The sequence below is a fragment of the Chaetodon auriga genome, chromosome 3, assembly GCF_051107435.1.
Source record: "Chaetodon auriga isolate fChaAug3 chromosome 3, fChaAug3.hap1, whole genome shotgun sequence".
In the NCBI taxonomy this organism is placed as follows: domain Eukaryota; kingdom Metazoa; phylum Chordata; class Actinopteri; order Chaetodontiformes; family Chaetodontidae; genus Chaetodon; species Chaetodon auriga.
In genome coordinates this window covers 18,737,900-18,763,563 of record NC_135076.1, presented here as the reverse complement: position 1 = coordinate 18,763,563, position 25,664 = coordinate 18,737,900, and the positions used below count along the sequence as shown (strand labels likewise).

Genomic DNA, 25,664 nt, shown 5'->3' with positions numbered 1-25,664 from the left:
CCTTTCATTACCACATCCACCTTTCTCTCTCTTTTCCATTCAGCCTCCTCTTCAATCTTAATCCTTTTCAATCCCTCCTTTCCTTCCCCTTCTTCATCCCTTTCCTGTCTTCCCTCTCTAGCTGGGCCCAGTGCAGAGTGATCCTATTGTTGTGTTTCTCTCTCTCTCTCTCAGGGGCAGCACTTCAGGGACCTGCTGATTGGATTAGAGCTTTCTATTCCCTCTGGGTGGCTCACAGAGCACAGATGCAAATCGCCACCAGCGTGGAAAGCGTGCTGTAGTTAACCCAAGGCAACAATGCTGTCTGTCTGCGAGTCAAATCGCAACCTGTGATGTGTTACGCACATTGTGTCTGTCTCTCACAATGATGTTGATGAGAGAGAGAGAGAGAGAGAGAGAGAGAGAGAGAGAGAGAAAGAGAGATAACTGTACAACACAATTTTCAGCCCAGCCATTTCCTGTAAAAATAAAAAGGCGGAAGCTCTGCCATATTCAGAGAGTGTGCGTGCACACACATGCGTGCGCACGCACAAACACACACGCCACAATGGGACAGTGGCAGATGTTTACAGCCGGGGCCGAGTGAAAGACCTTGATGCACATAAATACATACAGTTATAATTAAAGTGTAAGGGGCTTAATCCCTAATCTGCAGCGGGCGCTAATCTGCAGCTCATTGTTCAACATGCATGCACACACACATACGCACAAACACACACACAAAACTAAGAAAGCTGAAAATGTGCCTTACCTAACATTCAGTACAGACCTGCCTATTTAAAACGCAGCGAAACTGAAAGCAAAGATACAGACACACGTGCATGTTTGTGAGGAAATACGTTGAGCATGCCAGTGTGTGTGCGTAGCGTACATGCTTCTTGCATGTTCATGTGAGGGGTCAGCGGCCTGTCCTCTCAGCGTTCCCTAATGCCCCTGCATCCAGGACGGAGGCTTGATGGAATCACAGGAAATTGGATTGTCTTCCATTTGCTTTGGAAGCAGCCTGGAAGAGACACTCCCTACCCCCCCATCCCCATCCCACCACTCTGCCCCAATACCTGCAGTTAGCCACCGTAGCCACCCCTCACCCCTCCTCCTCCTCCGGTGCACCCCTGTTCCCATCCCATTACGGAGGCATGTCGCACCGAACCCCTGCTTTTACATGTCATCCAAAGTTTCCCCTTGCGGTGCAGAAATGCTGGGCTGGATGTCAGCAGAGTGCTCAATAAAGCAGCTGCTTGCACAATACCAGCAGCGGCAGCAGCAGCAGCAGCAGAGATCCAGCACTGTGGAGTGTATCGCCCTAATGGGGTGGAGCAATATGCTTAGGAGCAGCATGGATAAGGATTGATCTATTAGTACAATTGCAGTTTTGCTGAATTTAAGTTGCACCAATCTATCATTTCTACCACACTAACGATGTGAAGCAAGATGGATGAAAGAGCGAGACAGCAAATGTGGAAAGATATGAGCACACAGCTTTATTTCTTTGGTTCTGTGCCTTTGCAGATCAAAAATAATACTGTAACTTGTCTCTAATTGGTACAAAGAAAGAGAAAACAGACCAAATGATTGAGTGTATGCATCTGAGTCTTTTTCAGTCAGATTACCCTAAAAGATTGCGGGAGCGACCAGGCCCCTCAGAGTCTGACCGAAGCCAAGCAGGATCAAGTAAAACAGAGTCTGTAACTGTTCATCTGCACAGAACACACAAAGGGGACTGTCACAGATGTCGCGCTCATGTCTGGAAAGTGGTTTAACTTGTTTTTCTCCACCAGTCTGCCCTCACAGTCCTCGGACGATGGGACAAGAATACTGCAAACAACCCAAGCTGTTTACAGCAGCATTAAGAGGAGGGATCAAGGGCATATCAGAGGCGGAAACTTGACTCAGTCGGGGGATACAAATAGGACACAGAGGTCCCTTGAGTCTATCTCTGCTTGAAACTAGGTTTCAGTCTGTGTGTGCTTCATTCTGTTTGTTTGCGTTCGAGCCAGAGAGGAGATTGTGGGTGGAGGTTAAAGGTCAGTCAAATCCACCACCAGCTGTGGAGTCTGCTGCAGCGTATGAGACTGAAGAAAGTGTGTGTGTGTGTGTGTGTGTGTGTGTGTGTGGTGTCTCCATGGACTGTAAAAGCTTTCATGTTTTCATGCCAACTGTCGGTGGTTGTTACGGTATATGGTGGGTGATCTGGAGGCCACAGTGCGGATTTTCTTTGCTTATCTCCTCCCTTTTCTTTTTCCCTTTCCTTCTTAAAAATAAGTGGGAAACGTTTCGTGTGTCACCGCATTTGTTCTGTTTGATGTCTTTCTGACACCTATTAATAAGAACTGTGTCATTCTCAACAGTAACTATAATTTAAGTGGCATTCATTTTAAGATGGACAGAACATTATTGGCACACAATGGCTCCATCACTGTCTTTAACTAACAAATGTTTCGTCTGGAAATAAAAAACACTTCTTAAAGGTGCTGGAATTTAACTTCAATAAATCACGCCGACTGTCATTTTGAGACATTAGTGTAATTAATGTAAACAATCAAGAACTTAGCCAAGATGGCAGTCATCCTGGCTACGTCACAAAACAAGAGGAGGCTTTTATTCTTTTAGAGTGAGCAGTGCGGCACTTTCAGAGCTGCAGACAGTAGATTATCTGCAGGAGCTAAAAGACAAAAATCACTTTCAACATGTTTTGCAAAATATGTAACCACTACAGCAGAATACAGGAGGTGAAGTGGCTCCTCTGACGGCCACTATCTGACTGCACTGAAGTGTATGTGAAGGCTCCTCTCTCTTTGTTCTGCAACCCGCTCTGAAAAGGGTGAAACAAGTGCTTTTGTTTGAACTTAAACACGACTAGATCTTTATTTCTCTCCCCGTCTTTCTGTCTCACCATCATATCCCCTGCCTTCGGCTCTTCCTTTCTTCTTCATCTGCTTTTTTTTCTAGCTCATCTTTCTGTGCCTCAGCAAACTTTCTTGCAGCTCTTCTTCCTCTCTTCCTTTCCCCGCCTCCCCCTTCTCTCCCCCCACTGACAGCAACATTAAACAAGTGGGGAAAAATGGACAAGCAATTATGATTTATGATCAATGCATGCAGCAGCTGCTGACTTTTATAATGACAGTGGCCGGGGGAGGGAGCGTGTGTGTGTGGATCAGTCTCCAGGGTGTGTGTGGGGAAGATGAGGGGTGAATCGATAGGCGACTGGGATCATTGGTATGCAGATTCCAGCAGATAGCATTATGATGAGCAGGTGCCATTAATCAGAAAGCAGAACACAGATTTGAGTAAGATGGAGGAGAGGAAGACCTCCTTCACCAGGTCCCATCTGTAAGCAGAGCAGCTGCCACGGCACCGGCATCATGGACCAGACAGAACCAACTCAGAGCACCACGGTAAAACTTCTCTTATTACACAGCTGCAGCTTCTCAAATCTCATATCTCACCACCAAGGAAGTGTTTTCAAAAGTCTACTGAAACCTGCATTATGATGACATTATGGAGCCAAGTAGAAACTATGTTTATTGTGACGGATATCTCAGCTAAAAACGTGTTTTGGTATGCTTTGGTAACGCAGACTGAACATGATTTGTCATGAACGTACATGCAGAATCGTCATTGAAATCTCTGGATGCAGCAAGAAATGACCACACAAACATGGTGCTTTGCCTGTGCATGCACACGAGTTTGCCCGATGTTTGCTGCGTATGGTTCTGTGTGTGCGCGCTGGGAAGGCCCCCCCCGTGTTAAAAGGATCTGCAGACCGGGGCCAGCCCTAATTGAATCTGGGTCTCCTCTCTGAGCAGGGAGAGGTAACCTTGCCACTCAGTGTGTGAGCACTGCCACCCTTGGCCAAATTAGCCCGACGCCAAAACTCGCTGCCCTTCACACCGCCGAGGAGTGTCCTTCAGGTGCCCCAGTGCTCCCCCCTTCCCCCTCACACCCACAGCAGCAATCAGCAACCTCACAGTTTGGGGAGGAAGTCCTGGATGATTCACTGGTCCAGAGCTGACAGGGGTCCTGGAGGATGCCAGGGATTATAGATACTTATTGTGTCAAGAGTTGTCAAGAGGCTGAAACGTGTGATACAACTGACGTCGGCACAGGTCATCCACCCCAAAACAACTCCCGAACAAAGGGTAACAAGAGCATCTGAAGGCAGGCTGAATCCTGATGTAAAAGCTCCTTTAAAAACCCAAACAGACGTTTACCCACAATGCTAAATCATAATTTTCTTGCCTTTCTCCATCACCACACAAAAGAAAAAAAAATCTCCATTAATATAAATCTAAATAAATCCATTCTCTCCAACCCCGTTCCCTTCATTCACATCTTCCTCCCCTCCGCACTCCCCTTTCCCTCCCCATTTTGCCAAGCTCGCTCGCTCCCGTGGGACACCTTAGCCTCCATTAAAGCCATCAGAGAGGAGGATAAGGTTGAGACTGAGAATTAACATCGCCAGAGGCCCCCGTCTGTCCTCCTGCGGCTCATCGATGATGTTTAAAAAGAAATATATGAAATAAATAAATACATAAAAGAGTGTAATATGAAAATCAATGGCCAGGCGGGGGGGGGGGCTGCGGCTGAGGCATTTGGAGTGAGGGACTCATAAAGCTGAGTACTGCGGGAGACTGATGGAAGGCAAAACACTTACTTTGTTTATTCTCTCTCCTCACCCCCCGTCCCCTCCCCTCGCTGTCTGTATCCAGCTCTCACTCTCTCACCCCCCCCCCCTCCTCTGTCTGAAACGGTCGAGGACAGCTTTAATGCTCCTGACAATTTATGTGGATGGTTAAGAACGATGGAAATCAAATAGTTGAGTGTAGGCAAGGCCCAGTGAGAGGCCAATAAGAAAGAAACAACAGCTGATGATGGCAAAGAGGACTGTTACCTGCTGGAATGGCTCTTTAGGCTGCACTATTACTGTCAAGTCGCTGGCTCTTTTCTGAGTGCTCATATTATAGATTCATAACTGTATCTATGTCCGATAGGCACTTTTAACACAGAGCGGCAACAGCTTTCATTTCATCGAGTCCAGCTAATGTGCAGCAAGTACTAAATATGAATCCTATAAGAGTACCTTACAGTGTGACCTATAAAATGTCAAGGTGTGTGTGTGTGTTTGTATTATACTCTGCCAAGATGTGTCCTGCTTTCTCTTTGCTTGAAAATGGTAAAAGACTGACAGAGTTTCTTCTATCCATTTATTAAGTGTTAATCTTCCGAAAGAAAACAAATGAACATCACAAAATGGTAAAAGAAATATCCCCCTCCTCTACTTTAACAGATTTGTGAGGCAGGCAGACACAAACATACACATATTTGTAAATGCATGAGCAATAAAACATGTGCTGTCATTATAAAGAGGAAGCTTTCTTATGTATCTGAATTAGTCATATCCTTCATACAGTCATGTGTTCACAAAGCGGTGAAACTCGCTCCATCCTTGCTCATGAGCCTTTCCAGGATGCCCCTTTCATACCCAATCATGATACCATCACCTGTTACCCATGAAGCTGTTTACCTGTGGAATGATCCAAACAGGTGTTTTAGGGGCATTTCACCTCTTTCTCAGTCTTTTTCTGCCCAACTTGTTTGAAACATGCTGCTGCATCAAATTCAGAATGAGATATTTACAAAAATCAATAAAGAACATGAAATTATCACGTTCTGTTTCATATTTGTTACATCAGTATCCCAACGTTTTTGATATCGGGGTTGTACATATTCATTCCGCCTTAAACACACCTTCTTGCTTCTTCTCTGGTAGTCTCGGGTTTGGCAATATGGATAAAATTCTCTATCACACTAATAGTAATTTGATATTGTTGTATCAATATATATTACAATATCATTTCAAGACCAAGTTTTTTTGTTTATCACACTTGTGCAAATATCATAGAAGACTTCCATAAAGCATTCATGGTCACTGATTTGTAACATGGCCAACAATAACCTAACACACCCAGAGAGGTGAAAAGGACACATGCCATGGTACAAACAGCAAAACATCAAACAAATTTTATCACAATATACAGTCAAATCGTCCAAACTTCATTTGTATCCATCTCATATTTTTGTTTACCTGCTTTATTTCTCCCTTCATCCTGATATATTCTCTATTTTTATTCTTTCAATCCTCAATAAATTCCATCTTTTTACTTTCCCACCTCGCTGCCCTCTTTTAGTAAAAGACCCTATATATTCTGGGGGATAGGTTGCACAATTACACACAAGCGCACACACAAACAGACGCACACACAAACACACATGCACACACACAATTATGACGAATCTTGCTGGATATTTGTTATGACTGGCCTGACTGAGCCATTAGTTATAGGAGGCAGTGCTGGGAAAGGGGAGGGATACAAACGTGTAATAAAGCCTCCACCGTAGAATTTCAATCAACCACCGTGGAGAGTGAGAGAGTGTGTGTGTGTGTGTGTGTGTGTGTGTGTGTGTGTGTGTGTGTGTGTTTACCACTTTGATCACACAAGTAGTTGACACCACAGCAGAGGACACAGATGAGAGGGTTCAGTGTTCTTTGTGCAACAACAGCAGGCCGAGCTTGAATGCAAAGAGCTCTGCGATGGCCACAGTGGAGCTGCATAATATCCACAGAAAAGGCAGAAATGTTGAATTTTTGCAGACTGTTGTGACCTCAGCATGAAATGTAATGAATATTGATACAGGCTTATTATGCATTTTCATGAAAAATGTGCATGAACAGAAGCTAAAGGCTCCGATTGGCTCAGTTTGACTAAAATGAAATATTTTTTCCGACATGCTACTTGATTTGTGAGTCAGAGAATTTGGCACAAACCAAGAATATTTTATTTAGAAAGCTGTCCCAAACACTTTTTCCTTTGAGAAAAAAAAGGGCAGCCTCGTGCTATTTGGTAATTGCAGTCGTCCATATTTATACGGCAGTCTGACGTTATACATTTATTCCATTCATTCAACATGCTGTACATCTGCACTATTTCACTGCAACGCCGGATTATTAAACTAATTAACAAGGTATGACAGTTCAAGAGTGGCACTAACCTGTGCCCGTCTAGCCAAATGGATTTTCTAAACATTCAAAAAGCCAGCCAATGTAAGAGAGCTGAAACGTTTGGCTGATGAATCGATCGGTCTACTGATTCATCGTTCAAGTCATTTATTGAGCAGAAAAGCCAAACATCCTCCGCTTCCAGCTGCTCAAACACATGATTTTGCAGCTTTTCTCTTTTATGACATTTAATTAAGAAAAAGATTGCAATATTTTGGGGTTTTAGACTGTTGGTTGGATACTGTGAGGGGCATTTTTCACTGTTTCCTGATGTTTTATGAGCGAAAAGATTAATTGAAAAAACAACTGATATACTGATTGAATATAATCATTGGTTGTAGTCCTGACTGATATGGCAGCCTCATGTTTTGAGTGGAATTACCTCAACATGATCAGTCTTTACAACACTTTACTATTCATATCAAATAAGATAATAACACTGTTCCTAAATTACCTGAAACATATCTTTGGTATTCGGTACTGCAAGGTCTTGTTACCTATTGGCCAACATTAAAGCTGCAGTAGGCTACAACTGAACCACTTGTGGATACGAGCGTCACGACATCGAACACGATGAAGCAGAAAGGAGGTGCTGGAAATGTATCGTAAGTTGCAGGATTTTCTGCCACTGAATCGGGCTTTGACTTTCACTTTCTCCAGTGGAGTGTGGAGACAGGTTTGGCCATGCGAGACCAGGCTTTCACCATCTGAAGAGACGTGTGCATGCGTCTGCTGTAGAACAGCCAATAGGAACGCTTTCTCTCTACAATGACCTGTGATTGGTCAAAGTCTCCCGTGAAAACAGAGCCAAGAGGAGATGCAGAAGTCTAGTTTTCTCTCACTTGAATTACAAAATGCTGAGACGTTATTATGGAATTTTTTGCCCAATGACAGAAAAATTACCTGCCTACCACAGCTTCAATGCTCATCCTGACATATCAGAGGCTAACAGCTAATATCAGAGGGTGTGTCAGGCCGGCCATTGATTGGTTTAGCTACAGAAGGTAACACTGGGCACTGATGCAGCTTTATATCATACAAATTTTAGGTCTCACACAGTCATGAATTCACAGTTTAACTTCATTATACTGGTAAACCAACTATGCGAGTCCACCTACACCCCTCACATCAATATCCAATCAATGGATCCATACCTTTAGAGGGACTTTGCCATTACAAATCAGCCACATGCACATCTATGAACAGAGCTCCCTCTCAACACAAGCAGACAAGCACAAACTGCTGACGCTAGTTTAAAAAGTAATCCTGTGAGATATTTTCCACAATCAGACTCAAATAATGAAACTGTACATTTAAGAAACCATGTAAATTTAATAAGATATGCCCCTCGGACACACACAATCAGCTACACACTTCCCAGATATCCCTGCTGGTTCTACATGCAGACTACGGGTAAGAGACTTGTTGTGTGCTCTCTAGCCACCAATTGTAGGCCGCCCAGTCAGATATTTATTACTATTGATCTAGCTGGTCCTGGCTGGAGACTTTTGTTCTGCCGGCTCGAGGCTCTGACCTCAATTAAGTTATGAATTTCTATCTGATAGACTGGGAGCGCTTGGGGCCTGCCGTGGCCGTGCTACCACGCTGGATTAATTAGAATTAGCGGTGCTGCGAGTCGCCCTCCCCGCCTCATGGATCATGTTGTTTTAATACAAAGTAGAGGCGGAGGCGAGGGAGGGATGGAGTGAAGGGGATGGGAGCTTTGGGGGAGGGGAGAGTGATGAGGAGAGGGGGAAGAGAGAGGCGGAGAGTCGAGTAAAAGCATGTGAGACACGGCCATGTGCTTAAAACCTGCGCTGCTTTTTCCTCCAATCACGTCCTCTTTCCTTAAACCCACCTTAACATTGTTTCCTTCCTGGCATTGTGTTTACCTGCATCTCACCTGTCCTTCCTCTCTCAGCCTAATCCCACCTCTGTCACTCTCAGTAATCACCCTAAATCACACATTGTGCAAGTCCGCTCTGGGCCACTCCTGACCTTTGTTGTACTCCGCAGCACCTCCGTCACAAAGACGTGCCTTTTCGACTCCAGTTCCCATGAACGGGCGCGTCCTTTCTATAAATGCATATTTCCATGGCAACCCTGCAGCTTGTTGGGAGGGTTGGAGGAAGGTTTGGGATTTCCTCCTGGAAACCAAAAGTTGCGTGCGTGTGGGATGAGGCTTAGCTGCTGGTGTGGGATTACACCGTCTGGACAGAGAATGGCCACAGGCAGAGCGGACGCGGACACACACATACACGCACACACACACACACACACACACACACATCTAGACCAATTAAAGGACAATGCTGCTCAACTTTTAGGCACACAAAAGGAAAAATGATCACTTCAAATCCATAAAACATACAAGATTCCCTAATTCTGAGTGTGATACCTTCACTTTCCCAAAGGAGCACTTCAACTTCTTGCTCTCTTGCAGAGAATCAGATGAGCAGACACCTTTTTATTTGTTTCTGTACTGTTAAAAATGTTTTAATGCATATTTTTCTCATTTCTTCTGCCTCTTGCTGTAAAATATCATTTATCTGAACGAGGTCTGTTACTTGTAATTAGTGCTGGACATCGTTTGAAGTATTTTGACACCGGCTCTAACAGGAGTCTTTTTCGGTACTTATACCAAAACAATACTCGTCATCAATAAATATAAACAAAATATAAACATCTACAAATCCATCTGCATCTGCTGAAGAAGATCATGTGATCTGACCAAAAGCTCCAGAACAGCTATTAAACAGACCTTGTGGTGAGATTAGTTGATCAAAAGCCAAATTATCAGAATTATCCAATCAGAGTAAACTAAACCAAGAATCTGAGCAGCTTTCACTGCTCAGGCACAGGCACATATTTGAGTCACTACTCATAAAGGTCTGACACTGTGATGTCTTTAAAGCACTTCTTCTTCATCTAGTTGAACAGCTAAAGGCTAATTACCGAGGAATCTGTACAGTGTGATCTGTTTTCGCTGCTGTCGTTATATGATGGAATGTCCTAAACTTAAGCCGAGGCCTCATTAATGCTCTTAAATACATTCTAGTGCACAAAATATAAGTCCAGTGTTTAAGCCTTAATTTCCATTATTACATTAAGTGAGGTTTTACTGCCATCTTTCCCACAGTTTGTGCTGTCTGCCCCACTTTCTCTGGGTGTATTAGCTGCTGGAGCAGTGAGGATGGGGGGGGGGGTTAATGTACAGTACCAACACCAGGGCCTGATCTACAATTGGCAGGTGGCAGAGCTGTGATCTGTGTATTCAAACACACACAGCTACCTATTGTATCCCTCCCTGCCTTGATCCAGGATTAACTATCAAACGAGCCCTTAATGCAGGTTACCAGGGTTTGGGAACAATTCGCTAAAACAATCAGTTGATTAATTTCAAACGATTTTCCTCCTCTGCCAAGCAAATAATAATACTTTTTGTTTTAACTCTGAAGTCCCCCCTCCCCCTTTTAATCAACAAATTAAGCATAAATCATGTTTGATCTTTATTTACTGGTTGCTCGGCAGTTGGTAGAGGTCAAGAGAGATTACTGGTCGCTCTAATAGCTCGCAAACAACCCAAACATTCCTCTATTCCTCTCAGGGACACACACAACCTCCCACTCTCTTCGTTTCACGTGACAGAGCCTTTGGGGGAAAGGGACAGACGTATAAAGCCGCCCAGCAACTTTTATCTTTTTCTAATATAACAAAAACGTCTCTCTACTTTCCTTTTGTCTCTCCCTCGGTTCTTTTCCTCGTTGACTCGCCCCCCAGAAAAAAACAAAAGAAAAGAAAAGGACGTTCGAGCAGGTTCTAATGAGAAGCATATCGGTCTGTAAGCTTTACATAGTGAGATAATTTGGCATTGCGACAGAGTGCTATGATTTAGCTGACTATATTTTTCTCTCAGCCACCTCTTTGCCACCTCATAAATCTGCTCCCAGTAACTCTGCTGCAGAGGTCCAGTGTCTTTAATATTCAGTCGTCTCCACGGCCGACTCCCTCTGACACCTGAGAGATGGGCAGGTGAAAGGGTCCTGACGGCCTGAATGCACCAATGCTCCCCCCCCAAACATTATTTTAGGTTTTAATTTCTTTGCGCACGTATTTAAAAAGCTGAATAAGATATTAAATAATTGAAACACACCTGAAATTTCAAGATTACAGTCATCCTCTCTGCGTGGCTCCATTACAAAGGATTCCAGACTAAAGAAGCAACATTGGAGGACTTCACATCTGAAATGTCACCTTAACGCGAAGCACTTAGCAGCCAGCTCGGAGGTCAGACCTCACACAGCCCCTGATGCTACTGTGAGCAACCAGTCTCACCAAGCCACACTGGAACAGACGTCCAGCTGTGACAGATCAACACACTCTATCGCCTTTAAATTTAAATCAAGTTTATAATGTCTAATCACTGATTCCCTCGTAAACCAAAATACATTTCAATTGAAGGTTAATATATTGATATATGCAATAAATTTACATGAATTAATCACAAAGCATGAGATTAATCAGATACATTTTGCTTGACAGCGCTAGTTTTGATACGAAATGCGGTAAAATCAGACAAAAGTGTGAGGGAAATAAATTTAAAGTCTACTCAAGTTCGGCCATCTATTATCACTGCCCGGCCAAAGATTTATGCTTCCTCCCGTGACGGCTGAAAAATCTTGGCACGTGAAGATATCAATTTATATTTTAATAATAGATACATGACTGTAAATATGATACAAAAAGGACGAAAGCCTCCATCTATACATCAATCCTCCTCTGCTGTCATTATCTTGATATGGCTCTAAATCATTAGTGAAGTGTTTCATAGTTATCCCACTGTTAAGTCTTTTATGAACCACTCGCCACAAATCCACCCTCTCTCCCTGCTAGCATTCAAAACAAAAAGCGGCCACACATGACCACAAAAGAGAAAGTCATTTGTGAAATGTCCTGATTATGTGGGTTGTGCAACGTAAAACAATTTGCCTGATTACTTCCAATTGATTCGGCCTTACAGTTAAAGCCTCAGTGTGCAGCCCGGTGAACTGCACTGTGTCGTGCCGCCGGGCAGGGGAGAGGAGTAATTTCTCCGATGTGCAGCTGAGCCAGCTTACCGCCAAAGCCTCCTGGATGCTGCTAAACCTCGGGGAGGCTAAACACTAGGCTAGCTACCAGCTAACTCTGTCTGCTAAAGCTCTGGGGGATTTGTCTGTGGCATAAAGTGAATTAAAGGTGACCTTCTGGAAGGGATGGAGAGGATGGAGAGAGGAAAGAGAAGGGGGACGCTGGAGATGCTACTTGCCTTGGGTTTGCATGTAGCCTGACTTCTAAAACAAAATACAGCCACTAGACTTGTGTCCCGGTGAAGGAAAAGGTTTCAACCAAATTTGTGAACTTCAAGAGATCCAACAAACACATTTAAGTCAAAGCATTTATATTGAATTAATAAGTGTTATTGATAAAAACTGCACTGTATGAATGTTAATGTTCTTCCACCACCTTAAAAAAACCCCAGCTCTCAAGTTTAGTCAGTTATGTGATTATAGAGATGGAATCTAATAAAGTAATAGAGATCTGAAGTCACGCTCCAGTTCCACGATGTATTTTCCCATAGAGGCTTTCTTTCATTGATCTTTTTAAGAAGCTGAAACATAATATTGGTGTTTTCAGTCCATATAACAAAGGTCAAAAACTAATGTTTCATCGGAAATGGAAACCATTACAACATAAAACAGCCTGAAGTTGGGATGTGTCTTTGGTTCTCTAACTTTGAATGAGACTCATCACACAGTTTCAGACAAGAGGGGCTGATCTGGCTTCCGCTCATTAACCTACCGATGGATTATCACACCAATCACCAACTGATGGTCTCTTCAGTTTCGTGAATGCACGACCTGCCCTCCAAATCCAAATTTCCGCCAGCGATCGCCGGATTAAAAAAATCGTTTCAGAAAGAGCGACAGAGAGAGAGAGAGAAATGCAGCTCACCTGACTGTTGATGTCCGCTTTGTGCTGCAGTAATACAGACACCAGCTCCTTGTGTCCTCTGTCGCAGGCCCAGTGCAGGAGAGCCCGGCCCTGCCAACACAAACACACCGGACGATTAAACAAAAGTTTCTTTCATGGCACTGAAATGCTGCAATTAGTGGAATTCCACCAAAAACACACAACTCCTCCTCCTCCTCCTCCTCCTCCTCTACCTCATGCTCCTCAAAGTTAAGTTGTGCTTCAATCTGTTTGTTAGCTTTCAGACAAAATATATCATGCACTACCATAACTCAGAGCCTGACCTGCGGACAGAATGACGAGATATGTAGACTGCTCTGTGTGAGTGTGTGTGTGTGTGTGTGTGCGTGTGTGTGTGTGTGTGTGTGTGTGTGTGTGTGTGTGTGTGTGTGTGCAAAAAAAGAACAGCAAGGTGGTTTGAGCACAAGCTTGTGCACAAATGACAGTAACCTGCACACAGTCTGCAAAGCTTGATTGATGGGAGACTGTGCACAAAACAAGAGCAACACACACACACACACACACACGCACACGCACACACACACACACACACACACACACACACACACCTCCTCTCCTTAGGTCCAAGATCCTTGTTCTAATAAAACCACGCAAGCTCATTTTTCAGTGAGGCCAATTAGGTAAAGCAAACTCTCCGAGTCCAGTTCTGTTGCTTAAAGCATATTGATCACCGTGGCTGCATGTTAAAATGGATCCTTACATATGAGCCAGGCCAGAATACCAATAGGCTGGTTTCTCTTTCTCTTTCCTGCCCTCTTCCAGGTGTGCTGCTGCTGACTGCTGGCCACATTTTCACTAAACAGCCAGAGTTTACTACTACAGGATGCTGCACACACAAGTGTTAAATGGGATTTTTAAAGTGATTTATAAAACAGTGAATTTGTCAAATAAGTGCAGCGTTGAGACCATTTAAAGGGACATTCAGAGTTTGGGCCAGCCTTGATATTTAGAAGAGAGGGCATTAAGATGAAGGGCCTCTTCTGATCAGGGTGGAAATATCCAGGACATAAACCACAGGTAATAAATGTCAAGAGGGTCCATGAGTGAAAGCCTAAATTCTCTTCATTTGAAGAGGAGGACTAATTCATGCTCACTGCTGTAGAAAGATTAGCAGCTACTAGGAATGGACATCTCAAACCAGACACACCTGGTCAGACTATATGTATGCAAAATGTATGTAACTGTAAAGATTTGCTGGTATATTCAAATCTTAAATACCAAACATTGTGGGATTGTGAGCAGTTTCTGTTTGGATGTCGTCTGTTTGATATTTATCGAAGACTGCTCCTCATATTCCAAACAATAATAAACACAAGGCTGCCTCTCTAGACTTCTTTGATGCACACGTCTCAAAGTGCTCCTCTGGAGATATATTGTCCAGTTCTTTTACTCCTATAAGTTGATGTATGGTGACAATGAGCACATACAAAGTTAGACGTTCTCTAATTAATGGCGCTCTAGATTCAGCTCCAGCAACCGAGCTATCTGACATACAAGGTTTTATGGACTAATTCAGTCAAACACTTACACACATTGTTCCATTTAAAAAAGAACCAATGCAATCACAATTAGACTGGAAATGGTTACAAAATAAAAGCATTTGGATGATTTTGGAGGAGCAACAATTATTAAAGTAATCAAAAAAACACATACTAAAGAGAAAGGTCTCACCATCTGTGTTCTCTCTCATAAACATCACCAGTGATCCTGGATAACTCCATGTAATTCAAGTATTGTATTACTCCTTTACCTCTCTGGATTTTTGTTTTTCTCTGTTTTTGTTTTATTGTTACATAAATATAATTGTGATGCTTGTGATGGCTGTTTGATTAAAAAAAAGGAAAAAAGTTTACAAAAGCAACCAAGAGCCGTGTGGAATTTATGGCTGCAGCTATTATTTTTCATATTCTGGATTAATTGGTTAGTTGTTTGGTCCATAAAATGTCACAAAATGATGAAAACGTTGATCACGGTTTCCCTCAAATGTCTTGTTTCGTCCACAACCCAAAGATATGCAATTTACTGTCATAGAAGACTAGAGACCAGAAAATACTACATTTGAAAAGCTGAAATCAGAAAGTTTGGTCATTTTTTCAGTTAAAAAAAAAAAAAAAAAACACCTCAAAATGATTAATCGATTATCAAAACACTTGGCTAATAGTACCTAATAGTTGACAGCTAATTCATTCATCGACTAACTGCCGTTGCAGCTGTAGTGGAATTTGTATGAATGACTCGTTCATGTGTTCGAAAAAAAAACTGGTAAACAGGTATTTGGCTTTGTTGACAACAGAACAGTACAACAGTACTAACACAGGTTAGTTTGGTCTCTCTCTCTCTCTCTCTCTCTCGCTCTCTCCCTCTCTCTCTCTCTCTCTCCCCATGTGAAACTTCACCACTGCCCTCTGCTGTTAAACAAGCTGCGCTGCAGGTGAGTGAACGACAACAAAGGCAGCGGACAGACAAAGCTTCCTCTGCCGAGGTCCCTCGGCCATCTGGCCTTTGGCTGTGAACTCACCGCCTGCTTATCTGAAGAACGGCCGTGATGAAAGGGCGGCAGGGTGCGAACCATTTGGCCTGGCCGATAATGAATCGAGGGCGGGTGAGTGGATTTCGGGGTCAGTCCAGAAAACACCCCGCGATGGCAATAGCCATTCACACAATTTACGCATCTCAGCCTCAGGAGCGGTTCCCATGTGTTTATGGCCTCAGATCATTGAAAGCATTATGTAACGACAGCAAAGAGAGCTGCGTGAACCCTCCCTCAGTGACCTGTATTTTCTACTATGCTGCACTGATCATTTTCACCGACCCTCCAGCACAAGAGGTCAGAGCACAGGACAGCAACCCTGCAGCAGGTGCAGACTCAGTGCAGGGACACCTGAACATGGATCCTCTGGATAAATAAACTGCTCTCTTTACCCTTTTGTTGCCACTTACCAACATTATGTATAGACATCACAGTAACGCCATGATAATAATATTATATTATGACAACTCTCACATGCCGTGAGCGCATTCTCACTGCCATATTTCTTTGTTTTGCAGTTACCTCTTCATCTTTAGTATTGACATCCACATTCTGGGAGCTGATGGCCTTGCTGATGTGGTCGATGTTATTTTCTCTGCAGTAGTCAAAGATGTTCTTATCCTCTTCCCTGAGAGTGATACAGAGAGAGAGAGAGAGAGAGAGAGAGAGAGGGAGAGGGAGAGAGAGAGAAATAGTCAACTTTATTTTTTAAGACCTTCATTTGTGCTTAAAGAATCAGATGACTTTGCTCTCTTTGCGTTTACTTGCCCAGATTTTGATGTGTACTAACACAATGCAAGTGAATGGATTCCTTTATTAAAAACCAACATTTCTTTATACGTTCAGCGTCCTGGTTGATCCACAGAGCTCACTGTGAACAGTTTTCATTGGCACTACTTTGAAGAATGAGTCACAAAGACAAATGATGACAGGATGTTTATTCTATGATCAGAGTTACAGGGACGCCGTTTTTGGAATGAAACTTTGCTGTTTTAAACATGAATCTTCAGACCGGCCCAAACAAAATGACACTCATCCCCCGCTGAACTGTTTTGTGACTGAAATCTCAAAACATTAGCAAATAAACCCCAAACAACTATCCACATGGCTAGATCCCACCGGAGACAAGTGAGAAAATATGTTTTTCTGTAATTTGGGTGAACTGACCCTTTTACTGCCCTGCGTGTCCATTCAAGCGTGTGTGTGTGTGCACCCATGAGAGCAAACACCACGTTGCTGGAGCATTTAGTCATCAGACGCGCAGACACAACAGATAACACAACTGCTCCGTCTGTCTGATACAGCAGCCACACGTGCCACATCCCCCGGGAACGCTGGCACACGACACCCACGCAGCGGCACCGTCCCACCTCTGATTATATCTCTGTGTCTCTAATCACCTCCTGGCATTGGGGACAGGAGTGAGTGGTGGGGGGAGGCAGGGTGCAGCGCTGGTGCTGGTGAGCGAGGGCCGCTGGGTGAAGGGGAGAGAAGGGGCGAAATCTCATTTAGAGCTTTACGCCTTCCCCTCCCTCTTACCCACGCCGGCCATTCAAATTAATTGAATTTAGTGCTCTATTGTCTGACAGAAACCCCGCATGCCCGCCGCTTTGCCACTCCCACGCAGAAAGTCAGTCATCCCCAAGGCCAAATCCCCCACTTCCTGTCTCTGACGCCTGCTGGCTCTGCCGCACTGGGGCCTTACAGGTTCCGCAGAGCACACCTGGCTCCAGTCACACAGGGGACACTGTCGCCTGTGTGACTGTCGTTTTCAGACTCAAGACCAATCAAATGGCTTTCTGAGGATTCCCAAAAGCCTTTTCAGCCTGACTCCTTTGAGCTTGAGGAGAAGGGGGCTGTAAGCAATAAATGTACTAGTCATCCATCGATCCTACTTGCAGAAGTTAAAATAGCAACACAAATAGGAACAAGCAGTTGGCAGCGTCACTAGAAACCCATCTGTGATGTGTCAGCGCTCGCCAGGCGCTGTGCATCCGTTTAAACAAACACAGGTCACCTTTGATATAAAGAACAACTGAATTAGAGAAACCTCTTGGTCCCGCTGCCCTCCAGCATCAGCCCGCTCTCCACTCACAGCAGCATCGCTACAGCTTAAAGCCACCAGTGGAGATGAACCAGTCGGACTCACAATCGTCACATTACTGCGAGGATACAGGTTGAAAATTGACACAAACAGCAGCCACAAACAAAGTTTTGTCTGCCGTTTGTGCTTTAATGAACCTCTGCGCTTCCCTTTCTTCGCCTCCTCATCGACATGCTTCTCTCCCAAATCTCTCGTTCCTCCCCTCCCTCTCCCTGCCACCTCCTCATCAGCCCGTGATGAATTATGAATAACTCATTACACTTTTATCACTGCTAGGTTATGTATGAGCACATTCATTTACATACTCCTGATTACCAGCGCTATGTTTATTCATGAGCCTCCGTGCCGGGCCACACCCACTTCCCTGTCTGATGGCCATGGTGACCCCAAGTGTCCCTGATGTGTGGCTGCCATCCGTCTCCCTGGCAACTAATCAATAGGCCAGCTCATCAGTCTTTCGTCGATGGTTGGACAGGGCCGGCCTGACGGGCGTCACATATATAAGACATGAGCACACATCTAAGCATGTAGTGTAAGATTACATAATCTCTAATCTCTAAAATAAGAGCCTACATGAATGTACACAACATACACCTGTATATAGTCCAGACCACAGAGAGAGCACACATGAAGCCACACATACGCACACACACGCACTATAAACAAACAAATGATTAATGTGAGTCCCATAAACGACGTGACATCAACAGCAGTGCAATGCATGCTGGGAAGGTCACAGGCTACTCTGTCATCACAGCAGCTGAGGTACCAAGGGTTATGTGTGTGTGTGTGTGTGTGTGTGTGTGTGAGTGTGAGTGTGAGTGTGAACATTATGTGCTCACATGTGTGTCTAGTCTGGTGTACTGGCAGATATGTCCTTCATCCATCAGGCTAAACTGGCGACAGTGGTGGAGAACACTCATCTACCTGGCCTGAGCTTCACACTGATCAGCAGCACAACCACACCATCCATCACACACACACACACACACGCGCACACACACACATACAGTCATCACATCCCCGATAGGACCCTGGCCCACGCTCTCAACATGGCTGAGTTCCATGGAAGTACAAGAAACAAGGAGAGCTCAAATAACTGGGCAGCGGCTTCCAGCAAAGCGTCCAGACAACAAAGCCTCCAGCGTTTATCAGAATCCTTTTTCAAGGTGGGAGAGAGAATTACAAATGTAGCTTTCAAAGCCTCTTCAATCACACACTGATCAGCTCAGTAGCCCAGAGATATTGCTAATCAATCCTGCTTTTGTCGATACACACACATACACACACACACAGATCGAGATGAGCAGTGAGCAACGCAATTAACTCTCTGTCTGGTTAACAGGTGCTTAGCTGTTTAATGTGGAGTGTGTGTGTGTGTGTGTGTGTGTGTGTGTGTGTGAGAAAGAGGAAATTGGAATGCAGCAGAGCAGTGACTGTGACAGTTCCGGCAGGTTATGCATGGGTTCGGGTGCAATCGCGTCGACGTATAGCAGCAAGTGTATGTTTATGTGTGCACATGTGCAGAAGTGTGTGTACGTGCCACGTTAATGACTTCCTCCTTGTCAGTTTCCCTCGGGGCAGCGTTGCTACTGGATATCACCAAGGAGAGCATCGTTCTGGGAAACCTGCTGTACCTGCCTCTCTCCGCTGTTCCCGGCGTGTCTTCATCGCCCCCCTCAAAGCACCCCCCCGAATCGTAACGTAATTAAAAAGGGAAGACTCTGGCCGCCTCTTTCCAAGGCCGTGCATACCAATCACATCCAGCCATTTAGGAGGAAAACCTGCAGGATTCACACATCTCATTTTCCTCTCCAAAAGAGCTCTTTTTTCATTGAAATGAAGATGAGGTTTTTAAGCTTGAGTAACTCTGCCAGGCAGAAGTAAATGGAGAATATATTTCATTAACATAAATCAGAACTGTATGACGTCTCCGGGCACTAACTGCAGTTACGGTCTGTTGAATATAATCAAACACAGCATCGAGATCGGTGGTTAACAATGCCAGGCTCGGATCGAGTTGACCTCAGCGTTCAGAAAGTGGTGATCCACAGCTGGAGGAAGAAAGCTGAGTGTGTTCAAGCATCCCAAAGAACTGGGAAATGCATTAGGATGCTTTGTCCTCTGAAAACGCAAACTAAAAACAGAGGATCAGGACGCTTTCTTTGTAACCGCAGTTAGATTTGGTTTGCAGTCGTAAGGGTGTCCATCACGCAGACTTTTCAAACAACACAGACTATAGACAAACATGACAAAAGTGCTCAACGCTCCAATCATCAGGGATTAAAAGGAGAAAAAGTAACCACTGTAATAAATACAGTAAATATCGCTTCTGTAGCATCTGTGCAACGTTGCTCCAGCTTGCTCACCTGAGTGATGGCCACTCGAGCACAGCTATTCTTACACCGCTTTGTTCTACGCCTTGGGAGTACAAAACCTCCGTCCAGAAGGAAAAAGCTGAAATTCACTGTGTGAAAGGTGGGAGCTGTCATTTAAAATTGAGCTGGTTATCCGCGGTAACTGTCTGGTGCAGAGAGTTTCTGTTTCTTAAAGCTAGGTTTCCAAACCGTGGCACCAAAGAAAAAGACAAACGCTGCTGCCACTTTTTTTCTCACGGCGTCACTGTGTCCTTCAAAGTTCAGTTTTGAGTCAATACTTGTCCCAAGATATTTGTACGATTGCACACATCCAGCGTCTGACCCTTACTGGGTGTGACTTCATTTGTTATCACTGTGTTTAAGAAAGAGACTGTGTGAGATGTTTATGAAGTGGATGCAGTCTGTGACACTCTACAGGATGCTGGTGTCCTTCCCTGCATAATCAATGCAATGGGAAGTTTCTGATGTATGGTTGTCGTTGTCTGTGTGTGTGTGTGTGTGTGTGTGTGTGTGTGTGTGTGTGTGTGTGTGTGTGTGTTACTTCTGACATGAATACCTGATCATCTCCTCCTGGTACAGAGAGCTGACTGCTGCTCCTCCAAAGCCTGTTCTTCTTTCTGCTCCTCGTCTCTCCTGTTGAATGAAAGACAGTCCCACATTAAAGAGCAATATCCACGGCTAAAACTCAAATTTGATGCAGCGCAGATGTCGGTGAGCGCTAACAAACATACTTCTTGTTCACCTGGTCTGGTTCGGCTTACTTCTGCAGCCTGTGTTGCTGTCCCATGACCTCATTGTTCTGTGCGCTCAATACAATACAAAAGGCTTGGGTTCATCTATTCACCATGAATGGCTGTACCTATAGCTTTTCATCTATTGCCTCTGCGAAGCTAATGCATGACACAGATGTTCTCTGGGGCCTTCAGACAATGACCTCATAGGTAATAAATGTCCAACAATATGCACAAAACCAATATAAAATATACAGCGCCTTAATTTGTGACCCTTGTTAATCTTTGGCGTTTTTCATGGAATTCCATATTACATTCAGTTCAGCTGAGACTTTATTACCCAGCCTATTCTTCACTGACCAACCTCGACTCACAAAAGAACCCGCACAAATCTGATTTCAGGAAATAGCGAGAGTGGGAGAGAACATGACAAGCGAAGCAAAACAACTGCGCGTGCACTTTTGGGGGGAACCTAATTTACTTCAGAAACTCAGAATATTCGCTGATGCACTGGCCCTGCTCCTCTGAGGTATAATGTAATATAAAGCCTGTGTCTGCTCAACAATTGAGGCAGGCACAGAGGTCAAATTCTGGCTATTATTCTCTCCCCTGCTTCCCTGTCTATGCACTTCTACTTACACCATTTTGACTGTGCTTCTAAAGGAATAGCCGATGCTATGCAATGGTGCTTTGTTAACACTAACACAATCATCTTCTTTTCAGGGGGGCATTTGTGCATTTGCTCGCCTGTCTGACCAGCTCTCTGCTGGCATTGTGCAGCTGTGGGGCAGAGTCAGCGAGTATTGCCCCGCAGCATGGCCCAAGAGAAAAGAAGGTGTCAGGATTGGACATGTGGTTGACAGTGACGCTATCAAAGAGACATAAGTATGGAATGAGGGGAAAGAAAAGGGAGGGATGGGGGTAATAAAAGAGTGAAGGGGTTAAAGAAGAAAAGGGGGTAGGGGAAAGATTTAATAGAAACGCAGGGAGCAAAGAGATGGAGAACAAAGAGGAAAGAGTGCAGTAATGAAGAGATGAGGGAAAGCAGAGGAAGAGCAGAAAATGGAAAGAAAAAACTGTGAGACGCTACATCAGTTCACACAGGACATGTGACAGGCCTTTCAGATGTTTTCTAAATGTATTCTTTGGCTTTCCATTGTAGAGAAATCAACCTTATTCTATGTCTCTGGAGCTGCGCTTGCACAACGTGATGTGACTCTGAATCCATCCCCCTGTTTGCAGAGTATGCTGTAGAGGGAATCCACACACTCCGTTCAGCTGTTTGCCTCCCTTTCAGGTGTAAAACTTTACATTTTAGTGATGCCATTTTCCCTTAATTTCAAGCTATAGCAGCTTGTGTCCATAACACCAGGGGACAGCTGGCCAAAGTTTATTTCTCTAGTTATTGTAAATATGTCAGTGCTTTCACCATCAAAACCTCATTACTCTCTGGAAACATGCTTTGGTGGTTACAACCATTTCTAGGTGGTACACAAAAACTAGAAATAAATGAAAGAATGCTATTATCACAGACTTTTAAATCAACCCCTCATCTTACAGTATATGAAAGCTGCAACCTGTGGAACGCTCCATTAATTGATGAAAATTAATTAAACTTAGAGGAAGAATGGCTCAGTCTTTCCCAAAATAATGCACTAAAATTCTTTATTGTTGGCCTCAGTAAGAATGAACAATACTGCCTTTATATACATGCACAGCTTAACTACTTCAGTCTGCCCTGTTCAATATTTATCATCAAATTTATGTGAACATCAAACATGACAAGTTTGCTCTTAGTGTTCCAATAATAATACTCTTCCCAACTAAGCAAACAGTACAAAGTTGTTGTTGTAACTGTATGCTCCTGCCGGTGCCTCAAAGGACAGCCTGTCCATGGCAACACAACTCTCCTGACACAGCCGAAGGAGGACGTGACACAGGAGGGTATGGAGATGTAAACAGTCTCTCTTATGTCAGGCACATCTCAACAGCATGACTATGACAGGTTATTTTTGCATAATTCATATCCCAAAATGTCAGCTATTGAGGAAGACAACATCATCTTCTCATGTATTTTTCATGCTGCATGTACAGAATAAAGAGCCATTAAAAGGCCTGGGACAAAACTACACTGTGACACTGACCTCTACTGGCAAAAAAACTACACTGCAACTTTAAAGGGCAGCAATGACATTGGATGTGTCTATATTTGTCATCCTCTTCGTCATACTGTGGAGCAGAGCTGAGTCAAACACTTATGCTTATTTGAAATATCTCCAAAGGCTAGTTTTGGTAAATATGCCAGGGATTTGTATTTTTAAGAATCTTTTTTGAGGTAAGGAGGTACCTAAATTTTGTTAAGGTATCATTACAGAACAGTAGGGGCTTTCAGACAATATTGCCCGATTCGATGAATTTGACCTGTGTATGTTTAGCACTTTGATTTACTCAGTGCTTTATTCAGAATTAGGATTCAGAATGACCCAGAGTTACAAATTATAGTTCACTACAGACAGTGGTTTACAATCAAAATGAGTGGGAATCAGCTTTGACTTCTCACAAATGGTTCTCATTACCTTCGTGCTGCCTTCAGGGTCTAAAATGTTGACACAAGAAATGTACTCCTGCATTGCCTGCTCCGCCTCCATGTCTCCAAGCTGCTTCCAGGCTTGCCTGTAATGATATCAAAAATGTCACCACAATCATGACCTATAGTTGTAAACTGGAGGTGTGGATTTTCACCTGGATCATGAGTTGGAGATGAGTGGAAAAAAAAAACCATACCAGTCAAACCGCCCATTTTTCACAGGATTACTTCACCCTTCTTTCCTGCTACCCTCCTGTTTAAATATTTTCTCAGAAATCTCCCACATTTTTAACCTTTCTAAAAAAATAACAGCTGACAGGAGGTATAACAGCCTATTTGGTGTGCTTACTACATTCCCCCAGTACAGCAGGTGGCAGTATGTAGAGCATTAGCTTTGACATCTATGGACAAGGGGTCATTCATTCAAGCGGCACTCACCAATATAAAAAGAAGAAGCAGGATGAACGTGAGAGGGATAGAGCACCTGCCAAAAAGTCTAATTTACCTGTCCGGTTAAAGTCATGCTTTTTTGTAAAATACGCCACACGGATGTATCACACTGCAGGAAAAGTGACAAATCTGTCAAACATAAGTGAGCCCAAGAAGCGCAATGACAGGCTCCACCAACGAATGCATTTATACTTTTACATAATCACCCTCTCCTACCAACTGTCTCACTTGCCAGTAGCCTCTCTCAAAATCCCAACTGAATCATAATGTGTCAGTGACGTGTACACTTCAAGTAATACATGAAGAAACTAATTGCTGACTTTATATACCTTTTGTGTTTTTATGTATATTATGTGGGGATGTTCACAGTATTTCACTTTCAACCAGATATCTGATCTGACCACCTAAGAGAGTCACTTACTTAATATAGGAACTAGTATACCTAATCCTTGTTGCTCTGATACTTGAGGAGATTTCAGGATTCACTGTATATACTCTTCTCTAAATCTAAGGGGTATGTGGACAGTGGTGATGGTGGTGGTGGTGGTGGGGCTTTCCTGAAAGGCTAGTGAAGTAGGTTAAAACAGAAACCAATCTTCATTTTGTAAGAACACAGCTGCACATTAACACATGTGCAATGTGTGTTGTATGCAATTGCTCTTGTGCACACTTACAGCATACTCACTCACTCACTCACTCATTCATGCATGCATGCCTGTAATATTTCCAACACAAGCACAACATAAAGAAACTACTGAAAACTACTGTAGGCTACATACCATTTTCTTTGTCCTTCAAAGTCAAAGAAGCCAGGCTTTGGTGTATTGCACTTTCCCACTTTGGCCTGAAAACAAATCAAATCCGGATTAATCGCCTGATCTAGTTAAATCCAGACCTTGTTACATAGATGACAACACTGAGGTCCTGGGCCTACCTCATCTGTTAAAAATCAGCGATGGCAGAAGGATGCTGGGGAGTCAGTGTGCTGTTCTTATCTAAAGCCGCATGGTGCGAGTATTTGAGTGGTTAATTTTGGCTGAACCAACTACAGTGCAATTTAATCTGATACTCACCTGTTTATAGCGGGCATACAGGTACAACAGCTGATCCCTGCTGGCCGTCTGAACCAGATCTCGTACGCGGTCGGCTGCAGACTCAAACTCCCGCTCCAGCTCGTCTCCCTCCAGCCGATCGCCCATTTCCATGGCGCTGCAGTCAAATTTACCCAAACCTAGGTCCGAGTCCGAGTCTGAGCCTGCTCCACCGAGAGGCTCCCCTGTGTCGGGGCGGGCTGGGTCTGTACCTGAGCCCGTCGCAGTGTCCGGGGAGGACGACGGCGACCCAGAAGCCATTGTTATTATTGTTTATAACGTTAACGTACCGTCAGAGAGGACGTGCGGCGCAGATCCGCCTGAAAAACGTCGAAGGCTAACGGAGGGTAGGTGCCTGATATTCAGTTTTGTAAAGCGTTCCAGCGGAGATTTTGTTTTTAATCCGTTATCGTTAAGATTCCGTGACAGTCGGATTTGTTTCTACCGTTGGTCCGTCTCTTGTACTGTCAACTAAACGCTCCGACTAACCCTACTGCTCGCAAGAAAGGTTCCGGTTATATAGTAGAGCTTGGCGGCGTTGCTTTGGTGAGAAGAAACATGTCAAAACAAAAAAACAAAACAAAACAAAGAAAATAAGTGAAATTGTGAGCTAATTGCGATATGATGTTTTTAAAGTAGATAAGAAAGTCTACGTGAAAAGAGAATCTTCGGGGGGAGGTTTGTTGTGTAAGTTAGTGTGTGCGTG

At 43.9% G+C, this 25,664-nt stretch overlaps 1 protein-coding gene across 1 annotated transcript in view; it reads right to left on the bottom strand.

Moving 5' to 3' along the window:
• Positions 1–25,424, bottom strand: part of acbd6 (acyl-CoA binding domain containing 6) — a 29,791-nt gene extending 4,367 nt beyond the window's left edge. The window contains exons 1-6 of the mRNA XM_076727113.1: positions 24,941–25,424; positions 24,647–24,711; positions 23,407–23,503; positions 20,656–20,732; positions 16,140–16,245; positions 13,049–13,138 (exon numbers count right to left, since the gene is read on the bottom strand). Coding sequence (XP_076583228.1) covers positions 13,049–13,138; positions 16,140–16,245; positions 20,656–20,732; positions 23,407–23,503; positions 24,647–24,711; positions 24,941–25,219 — 714 coding nt within the window. The 5' untranslated portion in view covers positions 25,220–25,424. The remainder of the gene's footprint in view (positions 1–13,048; positions 13,139–16,139; positions 16,246–20,655; positions 20,733–23,406; positions 23,504–24,646; positions 24,712–24,940) is intronic.
• Between the last annotated feature and the right edge of the window lie 240 nt (positions 25,425–25,664).